General features: G+C 39.4%; 1 protein-coding gene across 5 annotated transcripts in view; it reads right to left on the reverse strand.

Annotated features, from left to right (window-relative positions):
• Positions 1–18,675, reverse strand: part of ryr2b (ryanodine receptor 2b (cardiac)) — an 81,404-nt gene that overhangs the window by 19,970 nt on the left and 42,759 nt on the right. For 4 of the 5 annotated variants that reach the window (XM_040001632.1, XM_040001628.1, XM_040001627.1 and 1 more), the window contains 31 exons: positions 18,508–18,631; positions 18,077–18,192; positions 17,410–17,486; positions 16,421–16,536; positions 16,168–16,217; positions 16,005–16,065; positions 15,355–15,602; positions 14,842–14,923; positions 14,401–14,531; positions 13,997–14,317; positions 13,664–13,901; positions 13,207–13,294; positions 13,006–13,092; positions 12,695–12,856; positions 12,513–12,575; positions 9,644–9,769; positions 8,492–8,604; positions 7,516–7,612; positions 6,332–6,462; positions 5,498–5,549; positions 5,081–5,131; positions 4,806–4,905; positions 4,365–4,444; positions 3,509–3,585; positions 3,276–3,349; positions 2,963–3,043; positions 2,665–2,753; positions 2,277–2,405; positions 1,824–1,928; positions 1,488–1,569; positions 125–1,401 (listed from right to left, as the gene is read on the reverse strand). In XM_040001632.1, coding sequence (XP_039857566.1) covers positions 125–1,401; positions 1,488–1,569; positions 1,824–1,928; positions 2,277–2,405; positions 2,665–2,753; positions 2,963–3,043; positions 3,276–3,349; positions 3,509–3,585; positions 4,365–4,444; positions 4,806–4,905; positions 5,081–5,131; positions 5,498–5,549; positions 6,332–6,462; positions 7,516–7,612; positions 8,492–8,604; positions 9,644–9,769; positions 12,513–12,575; positions 12,695–12,856; positions 13,006–13,092; positions 13,207–13,294; positions 13,664–13,901; positions 13,997–14,317; positions 14,401–14,531; positions 14,842–14,923; positions 15,355–15,602; positions 16,005–16,065; positions 16,168–16,217; positions 16,421–16,536; positions 17,410–17,486; positions 18,077–18,192; positions 18,508–18,631 — 4,628 coding nt within the window. The remainder of the gene's footprint in view (positions 1–124; positions 1,402–1,487; positions 1,570–1,823; positions 1,929–2,276; positions 2,406–2,664; positions 2,754–2,962; positions 3,044–3,275; positions 3,350–3,508; positions 3,586–4,364; positions 4,445–4,805; positions 4,906–5,080; positions 5,132–5,497; positions 5,550–6,331; positions 6,463–7,515; positions 7,613–8,491; positions 8,605–9,643; positions 9,770–12,512; positions 12,576–12,694; positions 12,857–13,005; positions 13,093–13,206; positions 13,295–13,663; positions 13,902–13,996; positions 14,318–14,400; positions 14,532–14,841; positions 14,924–15,354; positions 15,603–16,004; positions 16,066–16,167; positions 16,218–16,420; positions 16,537–17,409; positions 17,487–18,076; positions 18,193–18,507; positions 18,632–18,675) is intronic. The other variant, XM_040001630.1, reaches the window with a different exon arrangement.

Here is an 18,675-nt window from a genome sequence, read left to right on the forward strand (position 1 = left end):
AGTATCAAAGTATTACAAATCAATGAAGCTTAGGACAAGTCCACACAGATGAAAAACCTTGGGAAAAATAAAATGTACTGAGCCACGAACATTAAATAAAACATTCTGAATGTAATTTTCATACCATTATCTGATGCTTCTCAATATCAGAGGAAGCACTGGTCCTGGAACTTGTGCTGAACAGGTCATCCAGACTGGCAGTGAGGTCTTGTGCTACAAGTTTGTATCGACCTTCCTCTTTCTTTAGTTTGAGGCCAAAAATGCTTGACAGTACATCCACCTCTCTGGGGGAGGTCACAGCTCCCATCTGCCCAATCTCCCTCAATTCTCTGTGGGACGAAAAACTGGCAGAGTACCTCCTCGGCTGATCCACACCACTTGGCACCTCCGTGACCTCATCAAGAGTTGGTTCAAGGATACCGCCAAGCAAGTCAGATATCCTAATCCTTTTGGCTCCCTCTATGAGCCCACCACTCACAAAAGCAATATACAGCACGTATAAGATGCTGCGAAATAAAACATAAATGCACCGTACCTGAGCCATACAAATGAATCGGACGAATAGAGCAGCCGACATGAGGATATCCTTCAGGGTCATCTTCATCAGTGTCTTTAGGTTTGTCAGAGAAAGTAGAGTTGAGAGAAATAGCCACCAATGAATCATGAAAAACATTCCCTGATCGCCCAGGCGTCGTTTATCCTCGACTTGTTTCCCAGTATTTCTTTCTCCGGTGTTAGAGCCAGATATCTGAGCTGCAAGCTGCATCTCAAAAATGGTGTCCTCACAGAAATTGACAAACATTTCCATTTTCTCTCTCTCTGCACCCTCGTTGACAACATCAAAAATGAACTGCCTCTTCGACTCTTTAACCTGTGGTTTCTCCCACTGTGTACGGCTATATTCGCTGATCTCAAAGTAGACGCGTTCAAAGCGCTTCCCACTGCCGAGGATCTCTATGCGTCCTAGACAGGGCTGAAAGTAAGTCAAGACACTTTCTGCCAGTTCCAAGAATGTCTTTAGTCTTGAATCGTTGGGCATGTGTTCTGACAAGTTGGTGAGGAGAACGGTGATGCTGAAGCCAATGTCTTTTGCTGGCTCATGGAAGCGATCCACAAAGGCCTCATAGTTCACAATTTCACCATCATTAGTCTCCATGCACGAAAGCAAGAAGTGGATCTCAGCCTGCGAGAGATGCTTGCAGTTTTCCATGGCTTTCTGGAAGTCCTTCCTGGATATGCTTCCCTGACGATCAGGATCATGTTCTCTGAAGGCTTCTGAGGAGGTGAGGTCTTTAAGTTTGAGGAACATGTCAAAAAACTTGAGAATCATTTCCACATTGCCTGACGATTCCACCAACATATCCACCATTTGCTTTCCAGTAGTTCCATTGACAACATTACCTGCATGAGGCACAGGAATGTCCTTACTTAATGATAAATGGTAACTTATTACTATCACAAACTGCAAAACAACAGCAGATATTTACCTTCTAACATGGAAAGCAAAAACACAACCATATCTTTCTGTAAATCCATGAGCTCCTTTAGAAGCTCTATTTGCCTTGAATCCTGTATGTGCAGAAAATATATTCATAGTTAAATTTTCATAAAGTTGTACTACTGATTTCACATATTACACTGTGCACGAGTGGTCACATTATCAGAGGACAGTTTTATATTAAAAATAAATCTGAACTAAAAATGATGACTGCGGGGGTAGAAACCCTGCAGTACATGATCACCTAGAGCATTGTCAATTTTATGTCTTCTGAATTTTAAATGGAAACATGCATGGTCACTGTGAGTGGATTAATACGCTGTACCTGAGAGAGCTTCATCTGCAGGTGCGCAAAGACATGGAGGAATCCCACAACAGCGTCCCAAAGACGGCTATGAGCTAGACTCTGCTGGTTCCCAGTACACGGACCCTGCATGCACACTCTGATAATGTGAGCTGCTAGTAAAAGCAAAGTGAACTTATAGAGAAATAGACAGCTCTTTACAGAAGCCCCCGGCTTGTGGATTTATGTAGAGTGTCTAGATTTAGACACTTTACATCTTAACCATCACAGAGTGCTATTACGAAGCAGTTTGATTGGTCCTAAATTAATTCCGCAGCATGACAAGAATTTGAAATATACAACCCCAAATTAACAGACTGCTGGGATCCTTAATTAAACATTTTAAAGACTACATTGTGGAACAAGTTCAAGTTTAATGAAGGCTACAGAGCTGGGCAATAAAATCACTATGGAATGTAATGGAAACAGACTTACCTGTATGTACTCAGTGAGAGTGTTGAAGACCTGTTTGGCCACTTCGATGGCCTTGGAGAAGTTGTGTTGACCTTGTGCATCAATCGCATCCTTACCTGAGTAGTACCAGTAGAAGTCACTGATGGACTCCTACAGTGTAGCAGAGGAAAATGTTTGCATTTCATGAGCACAACTAAAACGTTGTTTTAGAGACAAAACTATTGAAAAAGACAAAGAACAAATCCAATTCTATTATTGCACTCCAGCTAATATAACTTTGCCTTATCTTTGGACACATCTACTTGAAATTAAATCAATCAATCACTAAAACATTACGCTCCACAAATGTGCCTTAAATGAAACACCAGTACACAGCATTACAAATGAAAACTCATCACAGCGTGCCTACCTGTATCCTTAGTAAATAGTCTACAGTGGATATAATGATGTTGACAGTGGTGTTGTTGCCTGTTTGTGTTCTCAAGTAATTCTGGAAATCTAACACATAAGCAAAATATTATTGAAGTGGACAAATTGTTAAAAGTGAGCTTTGCATACATTAGGATTGGACAATATATATGTAGTACACAGCTGTTATAAGTCGCTGTTAAACTACAGTAATTTCCATCTATGTTTCTTCAATATATCAATATATTTTTGTGAACTCTTTGACAGAATGTAACTGGATACAGCAGAAAGCAATTAACCTGAGTTGTGTCCTTCACAGAGCAGCTGAAGGAAACGGAACAGGTCACAGGTTAGGTCTTTGTCAGGCATCACCTTTTCTCCTGGGAAAAAGATGGACAGAAAAAGGTGAGGGGAAAAAAAAAAAAAAAAAGTAGAGGTGTAAGGTTCATAAACCGAGTAAGAGAATGTTCAAAGAATGAAGAGAACAGAAAATTAGGCCACTTTTGACTGTAAATTCAGAGTATGTTCAAGGCCATCGATCTCACAGCTGGCTCTTCTGCTGTGACATGGATTAATAGTAATAGATTTTTTTTGCCTATTTGAATACAGTACCTGAGCTCTCGTCCGTGGCCATGCCTAATCCCTCTGCTTTGTTCTGCCTCTCAAAGGCATTCAGATCCAAAACACTGAACAGAAGAATAGCAGGCACAACCACACAGAAAAAAAGCACAAGTAAAGCACTTGTACTCTTGCCTTTTTTATTTTAAATTAAATCAATCAGTATTTGAAACCTGCCAGCCTTTATAATATTTGACATGATATCTAATTTTTCTACATTTACTCACCTGCATGACTGCATGAGCCCAGCCATGCTCTGAAAGAAGCCCACATCTCGCTTCTCTTTTAGATAATCCAGCATTTTCTATCAGACAAAAGCATCAAAGACAAGGTCTGATGGACGATCTGATTTGAAACAGGGGTAATTAGATTTATTACTGTGAGCATTGCTGCAGTAAGATGACAAAATTTGAAAAGGGCTATGTTCTAATAAGGACAAATAATGACACGAGGGCAATTAGTTTAAACATTATTGTAGACCTATTTAACGTCCTGCAGTGAGACCAAAAAAAATCATTTTAATTTGCACAAACAGGCAAAAAAATTAGGACCACTCACAGATATATATGTATAATGTAAGCTCGGGTAAACACTCATAGTTCATATTGGTGGATGCAGGAGAAGTATGTAGATGTAAAGGCCTGCCCCAGCTTGTCAGGGACCAAATCACCATGATTAGATCTCTGAAATGGAAAGGCTTTCAAGGTGCCCATGGTCAGCACTGGGAATGCATACAACTTGCAGGATCTGTTGCCTTCTGGTCACATATTAAAAGGCACCTTCAGAGATCACACATCCAGCAGGGCAGACACAGAGGACCAACAGGCCACAGTGTTTTGGCTGACTGGTGTATCATTAGATACTCGTTTACTTTAAACTGAGATCTTTGATAAAACAGTTTCTTCCCTAAGTTATTCAATCCATGGTAATCATTTGTTTTATTATATAAAAACCTAAACTCCTATTTAAAATGAAGAAATAGCGAATGTCACAGAAGGTATATATCAGATCTATTTTGTGAATGCCAAGAAAAAAAAAACCCACGTAAATAGTTTCAGGGGGAAAGCAATGAAATTACTGTACCTGCTGAACAGTGGCATTTCCTCCATTGAGAATAGCAATGCCTAACTTCAGTGTAGGGGCAATCATGGAGCCTATGGCACCTGAAATTAATCAAAAGAAAAGAAAAAGCATGGTACTGACTCCAAAGAATAACACTGCATGATGCACATTTGAAGAAAGGAGTGAAACACACTAAGCATCTACTCTCTTCACGTCAGTCTCAAGAAAATGAGCACTAAATCAGTCAGAAAGAAAAAGATTACTTTCTCAGTTCCCTGCATGTGGGAATCTTTGCCGAGTATTCAGCTAACACAAATACTCTGACTTACTGCTGGCACATCTAAAGCAACAACATAATAAATTAGAAAGCAAAAGATTAATCTTAATATTTAAATTTCTATGATTTGAATATGTTTTTCTATTACATTAAAATATTTTCTAATATTTGAATGTCTTTCCTACCTTTGCTGGTGCTGATAGTTTGCAGGACCATCTCAGAAGCTCCACGACAATGTAACCTGGCTTGCTGGTACAGCAACTTCTGTTTCTCCATCTCCTTCTCCTGAGGCGATGAAAAGATAATTCATGTTTTTATACACCATTTTATCAAATTGAATTTAACATAATGTTGAATATTAATAATCCATAACACTGTTCACAATAGAAATTGTAAAAACTAACAAGTTAAGCCTCTAACAAAAACTCTAAGCAAGGAATATTAAACACAAGTCGCTTACTTCAAAGCTTTCCACCTCCTGCTCTTTCTCTTCGCCCTCTCTGCTACAACTCTTGAAAAGCAAACACATAAAGCAGGGTGGTGATATGAAAAGATGTAGAAAATACAAGTGGATACAAAAGAAACACATAGTTCGTAAATTCACAGCACCTTGCTTTGATATGTGTTGCATGCGCTATTCACCAAAAACCAAAGAAGAATGAAAGTAATATTAAAAGCCACATTGTGCATTTTGTTTCTCTCTAGTTTATTGCTATAATTTTAGGAGCTGGCAAATGTTGTTCAAGAAGAAAATTCAAAATACTATGATAGTACAATGTCATATATGTAACATTACAGGCAGTCACCCTGCATGCTTTTGTAAAGGACTTCAAGACATGAACAGAGATTTGGACACTACTAATGAGTGTTCTATTACCTTGGCCATAATAGCAGCGTAGGGCTTATAGAGACTGTCAGTTCCATCCTTACTGTGAACAAAGAAAACAAACGAGACGTGATTAGTGTGTATCAAAGTATGCACAAGTTCAAGTTCATTCAAAACCCCTTACACTGTTGAAGGCACTACTACCTTTAAACACCTTATGTGGACACAGTTAATGCCCAAGTCTACCCAGTGGCATTGAACATGTTTATTGACCTTAACAGACAACACCTGGATGCTAACTAATCCGATTAAATCTCTGCAGTGACTTTACAAATGGGAATGCTCCTCCACCAAGGTTTTTTGCAAAGACATGATGCCAAAATGTTCATTTATGTTCATGTTATGAGTTTCTGCAGGAATATCAGAAATATATCTTAATTGTACTGGTGGATAAGATCACACATTAAGAAAAAGAGCATTTATGACATTATAGGAATACTTATTTCAGTTACTTTTCAACAAGAATTTTAACCACTGCTTGCAACAAGAAAGGTTTTTCCCCCCCCCATTCACAACATCTGTGGCAAAAAATATATGCTTTGAATATTCCACTGAAACTGCAGCTTAAAATGTATTGATGTAAAAGATACACATTATTTGCAACATCAAGCAGAACGCATTTATGCAAAAATTAAAGCCCTGGAAAAAGCAGAAACATATTCCACATTCCAAGCTTTCAGAGATCAGTGGCCACAGATGTTGGACAAAAATATCATGCTTCTGGTCAATTCAATGTTGGCTTTCTGGCTGATGAGTTTGACTAATAATAGTTGTGCTGACTGGAGATGTTATTGCAAGTGATTCTTTTATGATAAGCACACACACCTGCTTTCTGTCAGGGCGCTTCGACTGAAGAGTGTAATGAGTTGTAGGAGAGGATCGATTGGTTTGGCACCTTCCTTCACATCCTTTTCTTCCCCTCTTCCACCTACATACAGTTCCATTACTCCCCTCTTCTGCAAGCCAGAAATAAAAGAATAAAGGAACTAACATGTCTTAATTTCACAGCCTGGCTGTGCACAGCAGACTGAGGTTTACACCTGGCTGCTTTGTTATTTATTTGGAAATTCTACTAAAAAGACATATGAAAGCAAAAGGTCTTAATGGATTAATGTTTTTTTTTAATAAAACAAATGTTTAAAGTGATAATAAGATGGCAACACAATAATGAGTGCACAATGTCACATCCCACCTACTTTTTATGCCAGAAAGTGGGCAGTTTAGTGAGTGCAAAAATATTGTACAATAGTATTAGTGTTTAATTTCGATTCAGTACAACAGTGTAGGTGGGATTTTTGTGCAGCCTGAAATTCCTCACAGTCTTAAGCTGATTTTGAGCAAAAAATGTTTGTTTTACACGATACGCGTTTTGTTGGCAAAACAGAAGGTACTGTACTAACATCATATGCCAAGAAGAATATATCTAATTATATGCACACGAAAAGTTCAGTTTTTAGAGGCACTGAACCCCATAACAATCTCTGTTTGAGCATCCCCCAGACCCATTGCTAGCAGATTGTCAGAACTACTCACAGTTTGCATGTAAGATCCCGTCTGCAAACGCTCGCCAACTAATAACCAAGTGGTAGTGAAACTTCAAAGTACAAAATGCTGCCACTGCAACCAAAACCTTGTGGCAGCTGTGCAGCACCATATACCTGTTTAATAACAGTTCAAACTAGCCACTGCTTGCAACCTGAGGAAATCACATGTCAACCAGCCGGAGAACCCATATTTTTCCTTAGCAAATGCTGGCAACAAGGTGTCATCGACCAGTCTGTTGGCCTATCTGACTGGTGCCTTAGGCAATCTGCAGTAAAACTTCATGTAAGAATAGTTCATCAAAATCAATTTAGAGCCACATTTCACTTAATTAAAAACAATAAATCTGTATTGAATCAATTCATGTCTCATCTGGTACCCTTTAAGAACATAGGCCTGTTACACAATCTTCCTCTACATTATTTTAAACTTTTACTAATGCCAGCAGGGCCACCTTCTCCACTCACAGCTAAATTCTCCACAAGTGTCTCTTCAAAGCTGTGCTCCTCAGCAGATATCCAGGATTTATTGTAGGCTTGAAGAAACAGGTTAACAGCTCGATGCCTAGAGACGAAAATTAAAAGGATGACAAAAAGAGAAGACTTATCTTTCTGAAGTAGAAGGAAGGCAACACAGGAAAAAAAATATAAAAGATATTTCTTCTCTGGTAACATAAGTGACAAACCCACAATCACAAGATCAGCCTGCCTTAAATCATACACTGCTTTATTAATGTTTTTCAAAATGGGACTGTCAGTAGAGAGCAAAAGAGAGAAATTCTATAACCAAAAACAAATTTCAATATATTTTTTCATCTCCCAATGGAGCACAAGCTGTTCACACAGTTGTCAGATAGTGAGACTCAAACCACAGAAATCCAGAGCAACAATCCAGGAAGCTGGTAACTTTGTTACTGTTGTGGCACTCTTAATGTCAAAGGGCTAGAAGTGGATTGTGATAACCTGGTAGCCAACTATCAAATGAGTGGGCGTGCTACTACATTGCAGTCTCACACTTTATAAATTATATAAAAACACCACATGAGCAGGTGATAGTACTCAGTGGTCAAGTTGTCAGTATCATCTGTGGACTGTTAAGCTAAGCAACAAAGTAAGCATTTTCTGCAGTGAGGAGGCTCTTGGGGAAAAGTGAGAATAGGTTTAAAATGACAGTGTCTGTCCTACAGGTATTTGAGAAGATTTGGTCAGCTTTCAGTCAATTGTGGCTTGTGTAATGGAATATGAGCTTCTATACAAAGGAGGATACCCTGTAGAGAGAGAGACTGAAAACCTAAAAGAGGACTATAAACCTATAAAAAAAAAAATATTACTAGGATGGGTGCTTAGCCTTTTGTTATTTGCCTAACCAATATGGCAACTGATATACTTACTAAAGCAAAGCCAAGTATTTAGATAATCTTTTTTTATTATTATTATTATTTACCTGGGTAGGTTATAGAGTGGAGTCATTCTCAGGCAGGCCACCACTGCACGTTTCCTCTGTTTTGATAAAACTGTGTGTCTGGCAGGTTTTTTGTTTCTCAGTGGGTGTTCCACCTGAACACAAAACCATGGTGCACATGAACCTGGTGACCAGTACTAAGTACAAAGGACTATGCAATAGCAACTATTGTATAGGCTTAAATGGTTTAATTCAAACATTAAAAGACATAAATAAATGAAATCAACAAAACAATCAACAGGTCACAAAATGCTAAAATTAAAGTTTGTCTTGCAGAGAGACCACATCTGTATACTTTTGTGACTGCATCTCAGAGTTGTGACATCATGGGATTGAAAAAAAATCTGCTGAGCAGGATATATAAACAGATGTCTCCAAGACCACTTATTGTCATGATACACAAATACATACAGAGAGGTATATATCAAATAAAATAGTTCCAAGACACCAAACATAACTGAATCTCTGTCACGCAGCAATCACGCAGTTAAGAATGAAAACACCTCAGCAAACGTTTCAATAACCTCATCATGGACATTAACACACTGTCGGGTAGAGTTGCATCTTCAACACTGCCCAGACATCAATGTGAGACTTTCTACTAAAAGAGAGCTTTTGTTCAAGAATTAGTTTCTTCTATTCCCTTTCTATAAAACAAAAAAAGCATTTAAGTTCTCCACTTTTACTGAATTAACTATTCACATATAAAGATGAGGATTCCTGAGTCTGTCATCTTAATATGGTGTACAGGGAGAACGTAATTATGCTAAGTTCCCCATTCCACAAATGAAATAGACGTTAGATATACAACACCATAGACAGCTTAAAAGTGTTGGTTTTTTGTGCGTTTGTTTTTTTTTTTTTTAAAAATAGGATAAGGTAATATTAGTCTGTGTACAGTGGTCCCTCGCTATAACGCGGTTCAGTTTTCGCGGATTTTTTGTGCAATTTTGCTTTGACAGTGCATTGTGTTCTGCGTCCTGATTGGCTGTAGACCATTGTCAATCAGTCTCGTGCCGTGTCTCCTGTACAGTACAGATTGCGTTCAGCTTGTCAAATTTACCTTAAGGAAAGGATGGAGCCTTTACTCAGTGTCTTAATCAGCAACTTTTTCTATAGCATGGAAAAGCTCACCTGGTCAAGATAATAAAGGACTCGAGCTATTTCCATAATCCTGTCAACAGTCTTTTCTGCACCACTGATGGTCCCGGGTTGGTGTGGGAGCTCTGTAAGAATCTTCTGTCTTAAACTGTCTGATCCCTATAAAAAAAGAAGAAGAAAAGATTAGCTCATTCATTTGTTTTGTTCCAAGGTGCTGGTAGTTATAACAGTTGTTGAACTTGTATATACTAACTAATAATAAAGACTCTGTATTCACAAATCATTATAAAAAAAAGAAAAAAGGATTTCAAAGACCGCTGGGAAAAACATTTACTCGAATTTCTGCTCTAAAAGTTGTTTATAATGACAAAGCAGAATTTTCCCATCACTAACTTATGAGTGAACACATTTATCAGTGATTTATGAATACAGAAATGCTGCATGCATATTTAGTACAGTGTGGCGAGTATGTCACATTCATGTCTCTGGTGAACAATGAGCCACTGCCTGAGATTAATAAAAAGACAGCTTTGGATTTTACAGGCTATGAAAGCATTCTCTGATTTAATTTCCCAGACACTTGTTGCACAAATTAAAAGTTACTCTGTACTCAAGCATATCGGTGAATATGATGAATTTCTTCAGAAAGTAGAAAAGATACGCTTGTAATTTGCAGTCTAAGGGCAGTCCAAAACACAAATTCATACAACTAATACATACTTCACTGATTAGGCATAACATTATGACCACCTGCCCAATATTGTGTTGGTCCCGCTTTTGCTGCTAAAACATCCCTGACTCGTCAAGGCATGGACTCTACCTCTGAACGTGTGCTGTGGTATTTGGCTCCAACATGTTAACAACAGATCCTTTAAGTCCAGTATGTTATGATGCGGGACCTTCATGGGTCAGACTTGTTGGTCCAACACATCACACAGACGGTCGATTGGACTGAGATCTGGGGAACTTGGAGGCCAAGTCAACACCTTAAACTCATTCCTGAACCAGTTTTTGTTTTTTGGGAGGGTGCATTATCATGCTGAAAGAGGCCACAGCCATCAGCTAATACTGTTTCTGTGAACGAGTGTGTATAGTCTGCAACACGTCAAAGTAACAGCCACATGGATTGCAGAAGGTTCCTCAGCAGAACCTTGCCCAAGCAACGCACTGCCTCAGCCAACTCGCTCTTTCTACAACAGTGGATCCTGGTGCCAGGTGTTCCCCAGGTAAGTGATACAGATGCACCCTGCCATTACCTTTCAGCGGTGGACAGGGGTGACCTTGGACACCCTGACTGGTCAGCAGCTATGCAGCCCCATATACAAGTTACAATTCACTGTGTATTCTGACATCTTTCCATCAGAACCAGCATTACATTTTACAGCACGTGTGCTTGTCTGTTGGATTGGACCACATGTGCCTTATTGATGCACATGTGGAATCAAGGCCCTTGATTCCACATCTGCATCAATAAGCCTTGTCCGCTCATGGCTGGTTCACCACTTTACCTTCCTTGGACCATTCTTGATAGACACTGACCACTGCAGACCGGAAACACCCCACAAAAGCTGCAGTTTCGGAGATGCTCATACCTAGTGATCTAACCATCACAATTCACTCTTTGTCAAACCTGCTCAAAGCCTTACACTTTCCCATTTTTCCTGCTTCTAACACAACTTTGAGAACAAAATAATATAGCCCACCCACAAACAGGTGCCATGATGAAGAGATAATCAGTGTTATTCACTTCACCTGTCAGTGGTGACAGTGTTATGCCTGATTGGTGTATATCTGCTTATTGTTTTGTCTTGTCATCTGTCTAAAGCTTACTTCTGTTGGCCTGCTCATTCAGTGTTGGGAAGGTTACTTTTAAAATGTATTCCACTATAGATAACAGAATACATGGACCAAAATGTATTTTATATTCTGTTAAGTTACTCAATGAGAGTAACGTATTCTGAATACTTTGGAATATTTAATATATTGTCATGGTTTTTATAACTACATGAATGTACTATTGCTGTGTGATTTATTACTATTACTGAAGGCTACTTGCCATACCAATACCAACTAATTTTTAAATCTAAATATAAAATGAGTAACAGTATGGTGGACATTAGGTAAGACTGCACTTTTTGCAGCGATCTCATATAGAAAACTATTTCTGTATCAGTAGTCCATCCGTCCATCCATCCATCCATTCACTTCCGTTAATCCTTTTCAGGGTCGCGGGGGGCGCTGGAGCCTATCCCAGCTGTCTTAGGGTGAGAGGCAGGGTACACCCTGGACAGGTCGCCAGTCTGTTGCAGGGCTAACACATAGACAGAGACAACCATTCGCGCTCACATTCACTCCCGCATTCACACCTATGGGCAATGTAGTGTTTCCAATTAACCTATCCCCAATGGGAACAGTGTATCAGTAATATGTTTTCTTTTTGTCTGTTAATAATCATGTGGAACTGCACACGATTATTTGCAGCTATCAGGTTGTTAACGCCATCCATCAAGTCTAAAAACAGCACGTTAATGCGTGGAGATCCTGAAGGCTGGTGCTGGCACTGCTGGCTCTGTGTCCATTGTGTAAGTGACGCCACCAATATTAACACGACGCTTACATTAGAGCCTCTTATCACGTGTTTTTTTGGGTTTCCAGCAATTAGAAACAGAAAAGCTGTTTTAATCCCAGATGGAAATTGAGTTTAAAAAAAAAAAAAAAAAATTAAAGTACGGGTCATACTCGAACCCGGGCCGGCTCATCAGGACTACATGCGGCATCCGGCAGTACATGTATTCTGTTACTCTCCAACGCTGCATACATTTGAGCCTTTTCAAATTTTGTACCCAAAGATAGTTATCTAAGATTATGGTGCTTAGTCAAATAAATTAAAGCAACCACCCACCTGATTCTGAAGATGCACAACACAATTGAAAATATGATCTCGGATCTCATTCTCAGCGGTCTTCTGTGGAAAGCATGTAATTGCCCACATTAAGTATACTAAACAGTGTCAAATGTGCACAAGCACGTAATGAAGGATGTGAAAGGTGGAGGATTTTAGCATGGTCCACATTTCCAACTTACCTGAGAGAAGGCATTCTTAGCCAAGATGATGAGACTGTGATCGCTTGGAAAACAAACCCTGAGTCCCACAGGGGTCAGCCTCTTCATTAAAGCCACAATGAGAGAGGTGTTGATGGAATAACAACCCCTCTTCCTCCTCATCTTCCTCTTCTCATTGTCAAGCTGAGTATTGGGATCATATGAAAACAGGATTTTTTTTCTTTACACTTAGTGGCAGCTGCAATTCTTCTGTGATTTCTACATATATTTTGTAAAGAGATGTACATCAGCACACATGTAATGGATGAGGTCAAATTGTAAATATGACCAACCTTGAATGTTTTGTCATTATTGGTCAAGAAAGACAAGTTGTTGATTTCATTTTGAACAACATAATTCTGTTCCTCCCATTTGAAATTCTGTTGCAGAGAACATAAGCAAAGACACAGTGACAGTTAATGGACAAAATATTCACTGAGACGGCATTGGCATGAGAACAACAAATAAATAAAAACACTGTGTATCATTCTCACATGGGATTTGGCCCAGAATATAAAGACCTCTGCCACCATGCTGAACAGCTGCTCAGCCTCGGGGTTCAGGTCTTTCAGCCACCTGGCTCTGAGATAAATTTGACAAAACACATTCACAACACAGAATTTGTAAAGCAAAAGCATATGCCTGAAATAATAACTAACATAACCTCCCAGTATCATCTTCTCAGTTTTTTGCAGTTAAAAATCAACGACTGGCTGTTGAATTCTTAACAACATTTGTTCTTTACCGTCTTTACAAAATAACAATGTGGTTCAAAAGGGAACTTCAGGGGCCATGAAATAATTAAAGTGGAGCTCAAGTCAATACAAAAAATAGCAAAATAAGTTTCACCTTTCATTGAGTCTATATATACTTTACATTACTTCTGTTACTTCTAACTTTAGGAAAAAAAAGTTCCGCTCCTCCACATACAAGCACCTTCGAGTGTCTTACCGATGAGAATCCACAAATGGGATGAGGAGGGGAAAGAAGGCGTAGAGGTCTCGGACCAGCATAGCGAACTTTTCTTGTATCTGCAACTCCGCATCAGAGGTATCCCCGCCTTCTGCTTTCATCTGCTCCTCCTCTACCAACACACATTCTGTCCTCTTTCTCAGTTTCTCCATTAGTGGCAGGAAGTGGCTCTTTAACAGCTCAGGATGGACTTTACATATGACTGGCTGAGAAAAAACTAAGAGATATAAATGACAGATGTTGGAAAATATGCATTACTGACTGATATGAAATAAGTATATCTAAACAACAAGCCACTGTTGTCCACCACACAAGTACCTGCCAGCTGTTTCATCCAGTCACCCTGGCTAGCACCCACATGATTGTGGATGATACGCAGGATGTTGCCAAGTAGGTCACTAGCATGCTTAGGAATGACAGAGGTACACACTGGCCTTTCTGGCTGTCCCTCAGGACCCAAGTTCCACCAGTGGGAAATGTAACTGCACAGCATGGGCAAAGTAACCTCTGCAACATGGATGTAGTGGGCCTGGTGAGCTCCAGCACCTGCCAGCTCCTCCACTTCCCTCAGCGCCTGTCCCAGAGAAGGTAGGAGGGGACACATGTCCTCCACCTGATCTGGCAATCCCTGGTCTAACAAAGATGGAAGGTTTTTAAGGTTCCCAAGAGACAGCGAATAACAATATAACAGGGTATGAAATGTGCCTGCATAATACCTTTTATCTGAGTAGCATTCATCATATTGTAGATGGAGTAAGGGTTGTTTTGGTTTAGATCAGGCTCCAGGAAACACACAGGTAAAGCTCCTGTCAAGGCTGCCAGACAAGCACCTGCTGCTGACCTATGCCTGTATAGAAAGAGTTGTGCATATCAGGATATAGGCATGGGTGAATAATCGACTAATTTTAAAGTACGATATAATATTACAAATTGGGATTGCTAACATAAGTTTGCTTGAAAGCTGCTTTCTATGCATCTCAGGTTTAAACATCCTCTTCTATCTGGTAGCCTTTAACATTTATAACACCCTGAATACCCTGATGTTGTACCAACACTGTGTGGTTAATATAATAAATAACTTCAATCATGAGACATAGGTACATTACACAAAAATTATTTAAGATATCATCTTGGAGACATCTGAAATCAAGCATTACCCCTCCATGTAGATGCTGCTACTGATTCCAAGAGCGTAGAGGCTGTTTAAGATCCTGTAGCAGGATACCTGTATACCACCAGCTGAAAAAATAAGGTGATGCATAAGTTTTCTTTCACAAACAACCACTGAACCCACAGTTTCGAAAGCATTCAGTCACTGAGAGGTGGATTAGCTGCATGCTTGCTGATTCGGGTAATGAATGATTCGTGAAAGGTCGGGATATTATTGGGTGAGACAGTATGCTCCTGCTGCTTTGTGGCCATGACCGAGGCACTGAATGAGAGCTGGTTTCAAGCTGAAGGGAGGGTGTACCCAAGTGATTTCAGGGGTGTGGAAACCAGCTGTGCATCCAACACCTGAAAACGTATGTGTGTTTCTCGTCATGCTGAGATGATAACTAAATGTATCTTAACAAGTGACATCTGCATGTTTCTGCATGCATTTTAGGATGTAAATGAAATAATACAATAACATGGCATTCCTACTTAACCACTATAATGGTAGTTCTTACCCAGGAGATCTACTCCATGGTTCTGGTTTCCAAGATGAAGGAAGAGAGAAGTGAGTGTAGGGAGAAGGATGGAGGTTGTGTAGTTGAGAACCTTGGCTACTCCTCTTGCCAGCTGACTCCTACTCTGAGGCAGCGAAACTAAGCTCTCAGAAAGAGTTTCCACAGTCATCTCTAAATCAGACGCCGCTGCCTTAAAAAAGGAATGCAGAGATGTCTGAATAGACTCTGGTGCTGACTTCATTAAAGTCCTATAATGAAAAAGTGGGAAAATAAATTATTTGAGTTGAAAAATATTCTACATTATTTTGTTATAGTATTGCAAAGGAGAAATATCCACTGAAGGTTTCCTACTGTGACACTTCTGGCTGGGAGTTAAATGGACTAAATCAGTTATCTATCAGCTAATCTATCCCTCAGACAAGTCTGAATGGCATCAACCTCTGCTGAGCCACAGTACTACTGTGCTTGCTTCACAGGCATTGTCCTCAGGGAGCAAAAGTGATATCAACCACAATTAGATAGCATCAATGCATCAGTGGCTCAATTACATCAGTCATCTCATCCTTAGACATGGTGGTGCAACGCTGATGCCACTGCAGGCAGAGCGAGAAGATCGATTTTGGCAGAGTGTGAAAGTGCCATCCAGTTACCTGGCATCAAGAGCCTGAGCCAAAACGTGGAGGGAGCTTGCAACTGACGAGGCTTCTCTTCCTGAAAAAACACATGCACGCATTATATGTGAATTATGAGGATTAAAGCACAGATTAACACTTAATAAACAAATAAATGTTAAAATGTCCACACTATCCTTACCAAAGACTGAGATCCTGTGTCTTACAAGTGCTGCAAGCTTACAAAAGAGGCTACATGTAAACAGAAAACACAAGGAAAGTAATGAGAGAAGATGAATTGAAAATCACAGGACACAAAATAAAAAGACAGAATATATTGAAGCTTTTTTCTGAAAAAATTCAAATATTTTTTTAAATAAATAAAAATGCACAAAATAGCTGAGAAATGATCAGATAAGAGTATAAAAAACAAGAACGCAAACTTTGTTTTGTACCATGCAATCATCTCCTTTTCCTTTCTCGAGGCATGGCTTCTATTATCACTCGAGGAAGTAGACAGGAAATATAGACGGTGGCTTTTAACATACTGTTCCAAAAGAGGAAGGATAACCTGTTGAACAGAGAAAAGGTCAATAATCATTTCATAAACCAACATCTATAACTAACAAACCCCTTAAATATCCTCTAAACAGTATGTGCTTGATGAGATCACATGCACGGTTTGCCTGTTTGGTCCTCTGCTCATGAAACCACACAGTGACAAAACTTAATAGAAAACTTTCTGTGGCTGCACAGTTACATCAAATATGTGTCTCTACTCTTGTTCAACACTAGATAAGTAAACATCCATGTGATCGGCCTAAAAGTCTGAACACCCTGTAATCATTACTAGAAGTTTCTTTAAAAAGAAGGAAAGAAAGCTTCCAGGGACTGAGCAAAGCCTTGTGCCTTTTTAACATGACTTTAATGACAGGCAGAGAAAGTATGATGAACTGGCAATTCACAGACAGATGAACAGCCAAACAGACACAGACTTGCGTGGCTGTGTGAGAGTGGGCTGAGTGGGAGGTGAAAGAAGCAGAGATGTGAGGCATGGCTGCTCACAGTCTTGGCTGACAAGGTCTGACTCTGGAGGTCCCATCGATGAAAAAGAAACTCTTTTCATTTGCTGCCTCCTTAGAGCCAGAGCAGTGTAGGAAGCCTTAATCAATGTCCTGATGGCAATTGACACGCCCACGTAGATTTCCAAAATGGTTAAATAAATTACACAGCCCAAAGGGTTTTACTTAAAGGGGTTGCCTATGGCAACCATCAAACAAAACTAATTAGATGGCATAAATGAAATAAGAAAAAAAAACGTTAATGAGACGAAATAAAATAGCACTGGCAGAATTAGATTGGAAGGGGGTTAAATCAATGTCAGAGATTTTATCAGATGCTAGACTTTGACTGTGTTTAAATATGCAGATTGGTTGATGCAAACCTTGTGAAAAAAAATAACTGGTTGCTCGTGTGGAGCCCTCTCTCCCTTAGACATCTGTCCTCTGGCTTGCATCACCTCTGAAGAAAAAAAGACAAAATGAAAAATGAAAGGTAAAACTGTCAAGATAATACAGATAAGTTAAAAAAAAAAAGTGTTTCTATGTCACCTTCATGTAAGAAAGATAGGTTCACATACCCAAACTAGGCTGAACTATTCTGTGGTGGCTTGGTTGGTTTTCATAAGTACCTTTTTTCAACTTAAATAGCAGGAAATTAACTAGGCATATAATTCTTTTCTTTCTCAATTTTTTGCCAGATTTTTCAAGTAACCTATATTTGAAAACAGCATAATTAAACCAGAAATCCTGTTTTTGGTGTGCCACCCCTATGAAAAAAATCCCGGAGGCAACTCTGTATGTGAGGGCATAAAAAGAGTGGGCCAAAATTGCTCCACAATGACACGAGAGACTGATAAAGTCATACCAGAAACGATGGCTTCCCGTTATTGTTGCCAAAAGTGGTTTGACAAGCTATTAAGTTATGAGGTGTAGTTATTTTTCACAGGACAGCATATAGTGCTGTGAAAACTTCTCTTTAACATGTTGGCATATTGCAAAAATCTTTTATGTTCTTTTTTATCTTCTTTTTAATATACAACATTATCTTACCAAGCTTTAAAAGGTTCTCTTGGGCCTCCTCAGTGTGAGACAGGAGCCGCTGAAGCAGCGTGTATGCAAAGCAGTTGGCTATGGCTGGAAAGTCCATTTCCACTGACTTCCGATCTCTTTAGAACAAGAAATCAGATATGAGTTATGAAACACCACTACTAAAAGCAAGACTGAACTTTAATCATAAATACTTAATAATACAGAATTTTTTTATTTCAAGATTTTTATTGCAAAGATGCAAATGTTGCAGCAGGATGACAAAGAGGTAATACATTTATCTTACACATTGAGTTATTTCTGGTTGTGACTGACTGCTACAGTGCCTCTAATCAACGGTGAGGGAGAAATGCCACTGTGACATGAAAATGGAGCACCTCATTCACACTGAATTGCATCGCCCTAGTGTAATCATAAGCGTATTCTGTACTCACCTCCACACAGTGTAGCCATTGAGCTGAAGGAACTTGAGGACATCCTGAGCTCTTTCTCTAAATTTAACCTTCTCTTTGGCACTCGAGGTATCATAAGGTACAAGCAGCGAATGACTACCTCCTCCTGAGAATAGATATGAGTGAAATGCATAGCACTTTTATTAGCTG

This window comes from Simochromis diagramma, unplaced genomic scaffold (genome assembly GCF_900408965.1).
Source record: "Simochromis diagramma unplaced genomic scaffold, fSimDia1.1 OVJJ01000421.1, whole genome shotgun sequence".
Lineage (NCBI taxonomy): Eukaryota > Metazoa > Chordata > Actinopteri > Cichliformes > Cichlidae > Simochromis > Simochromis diagramma.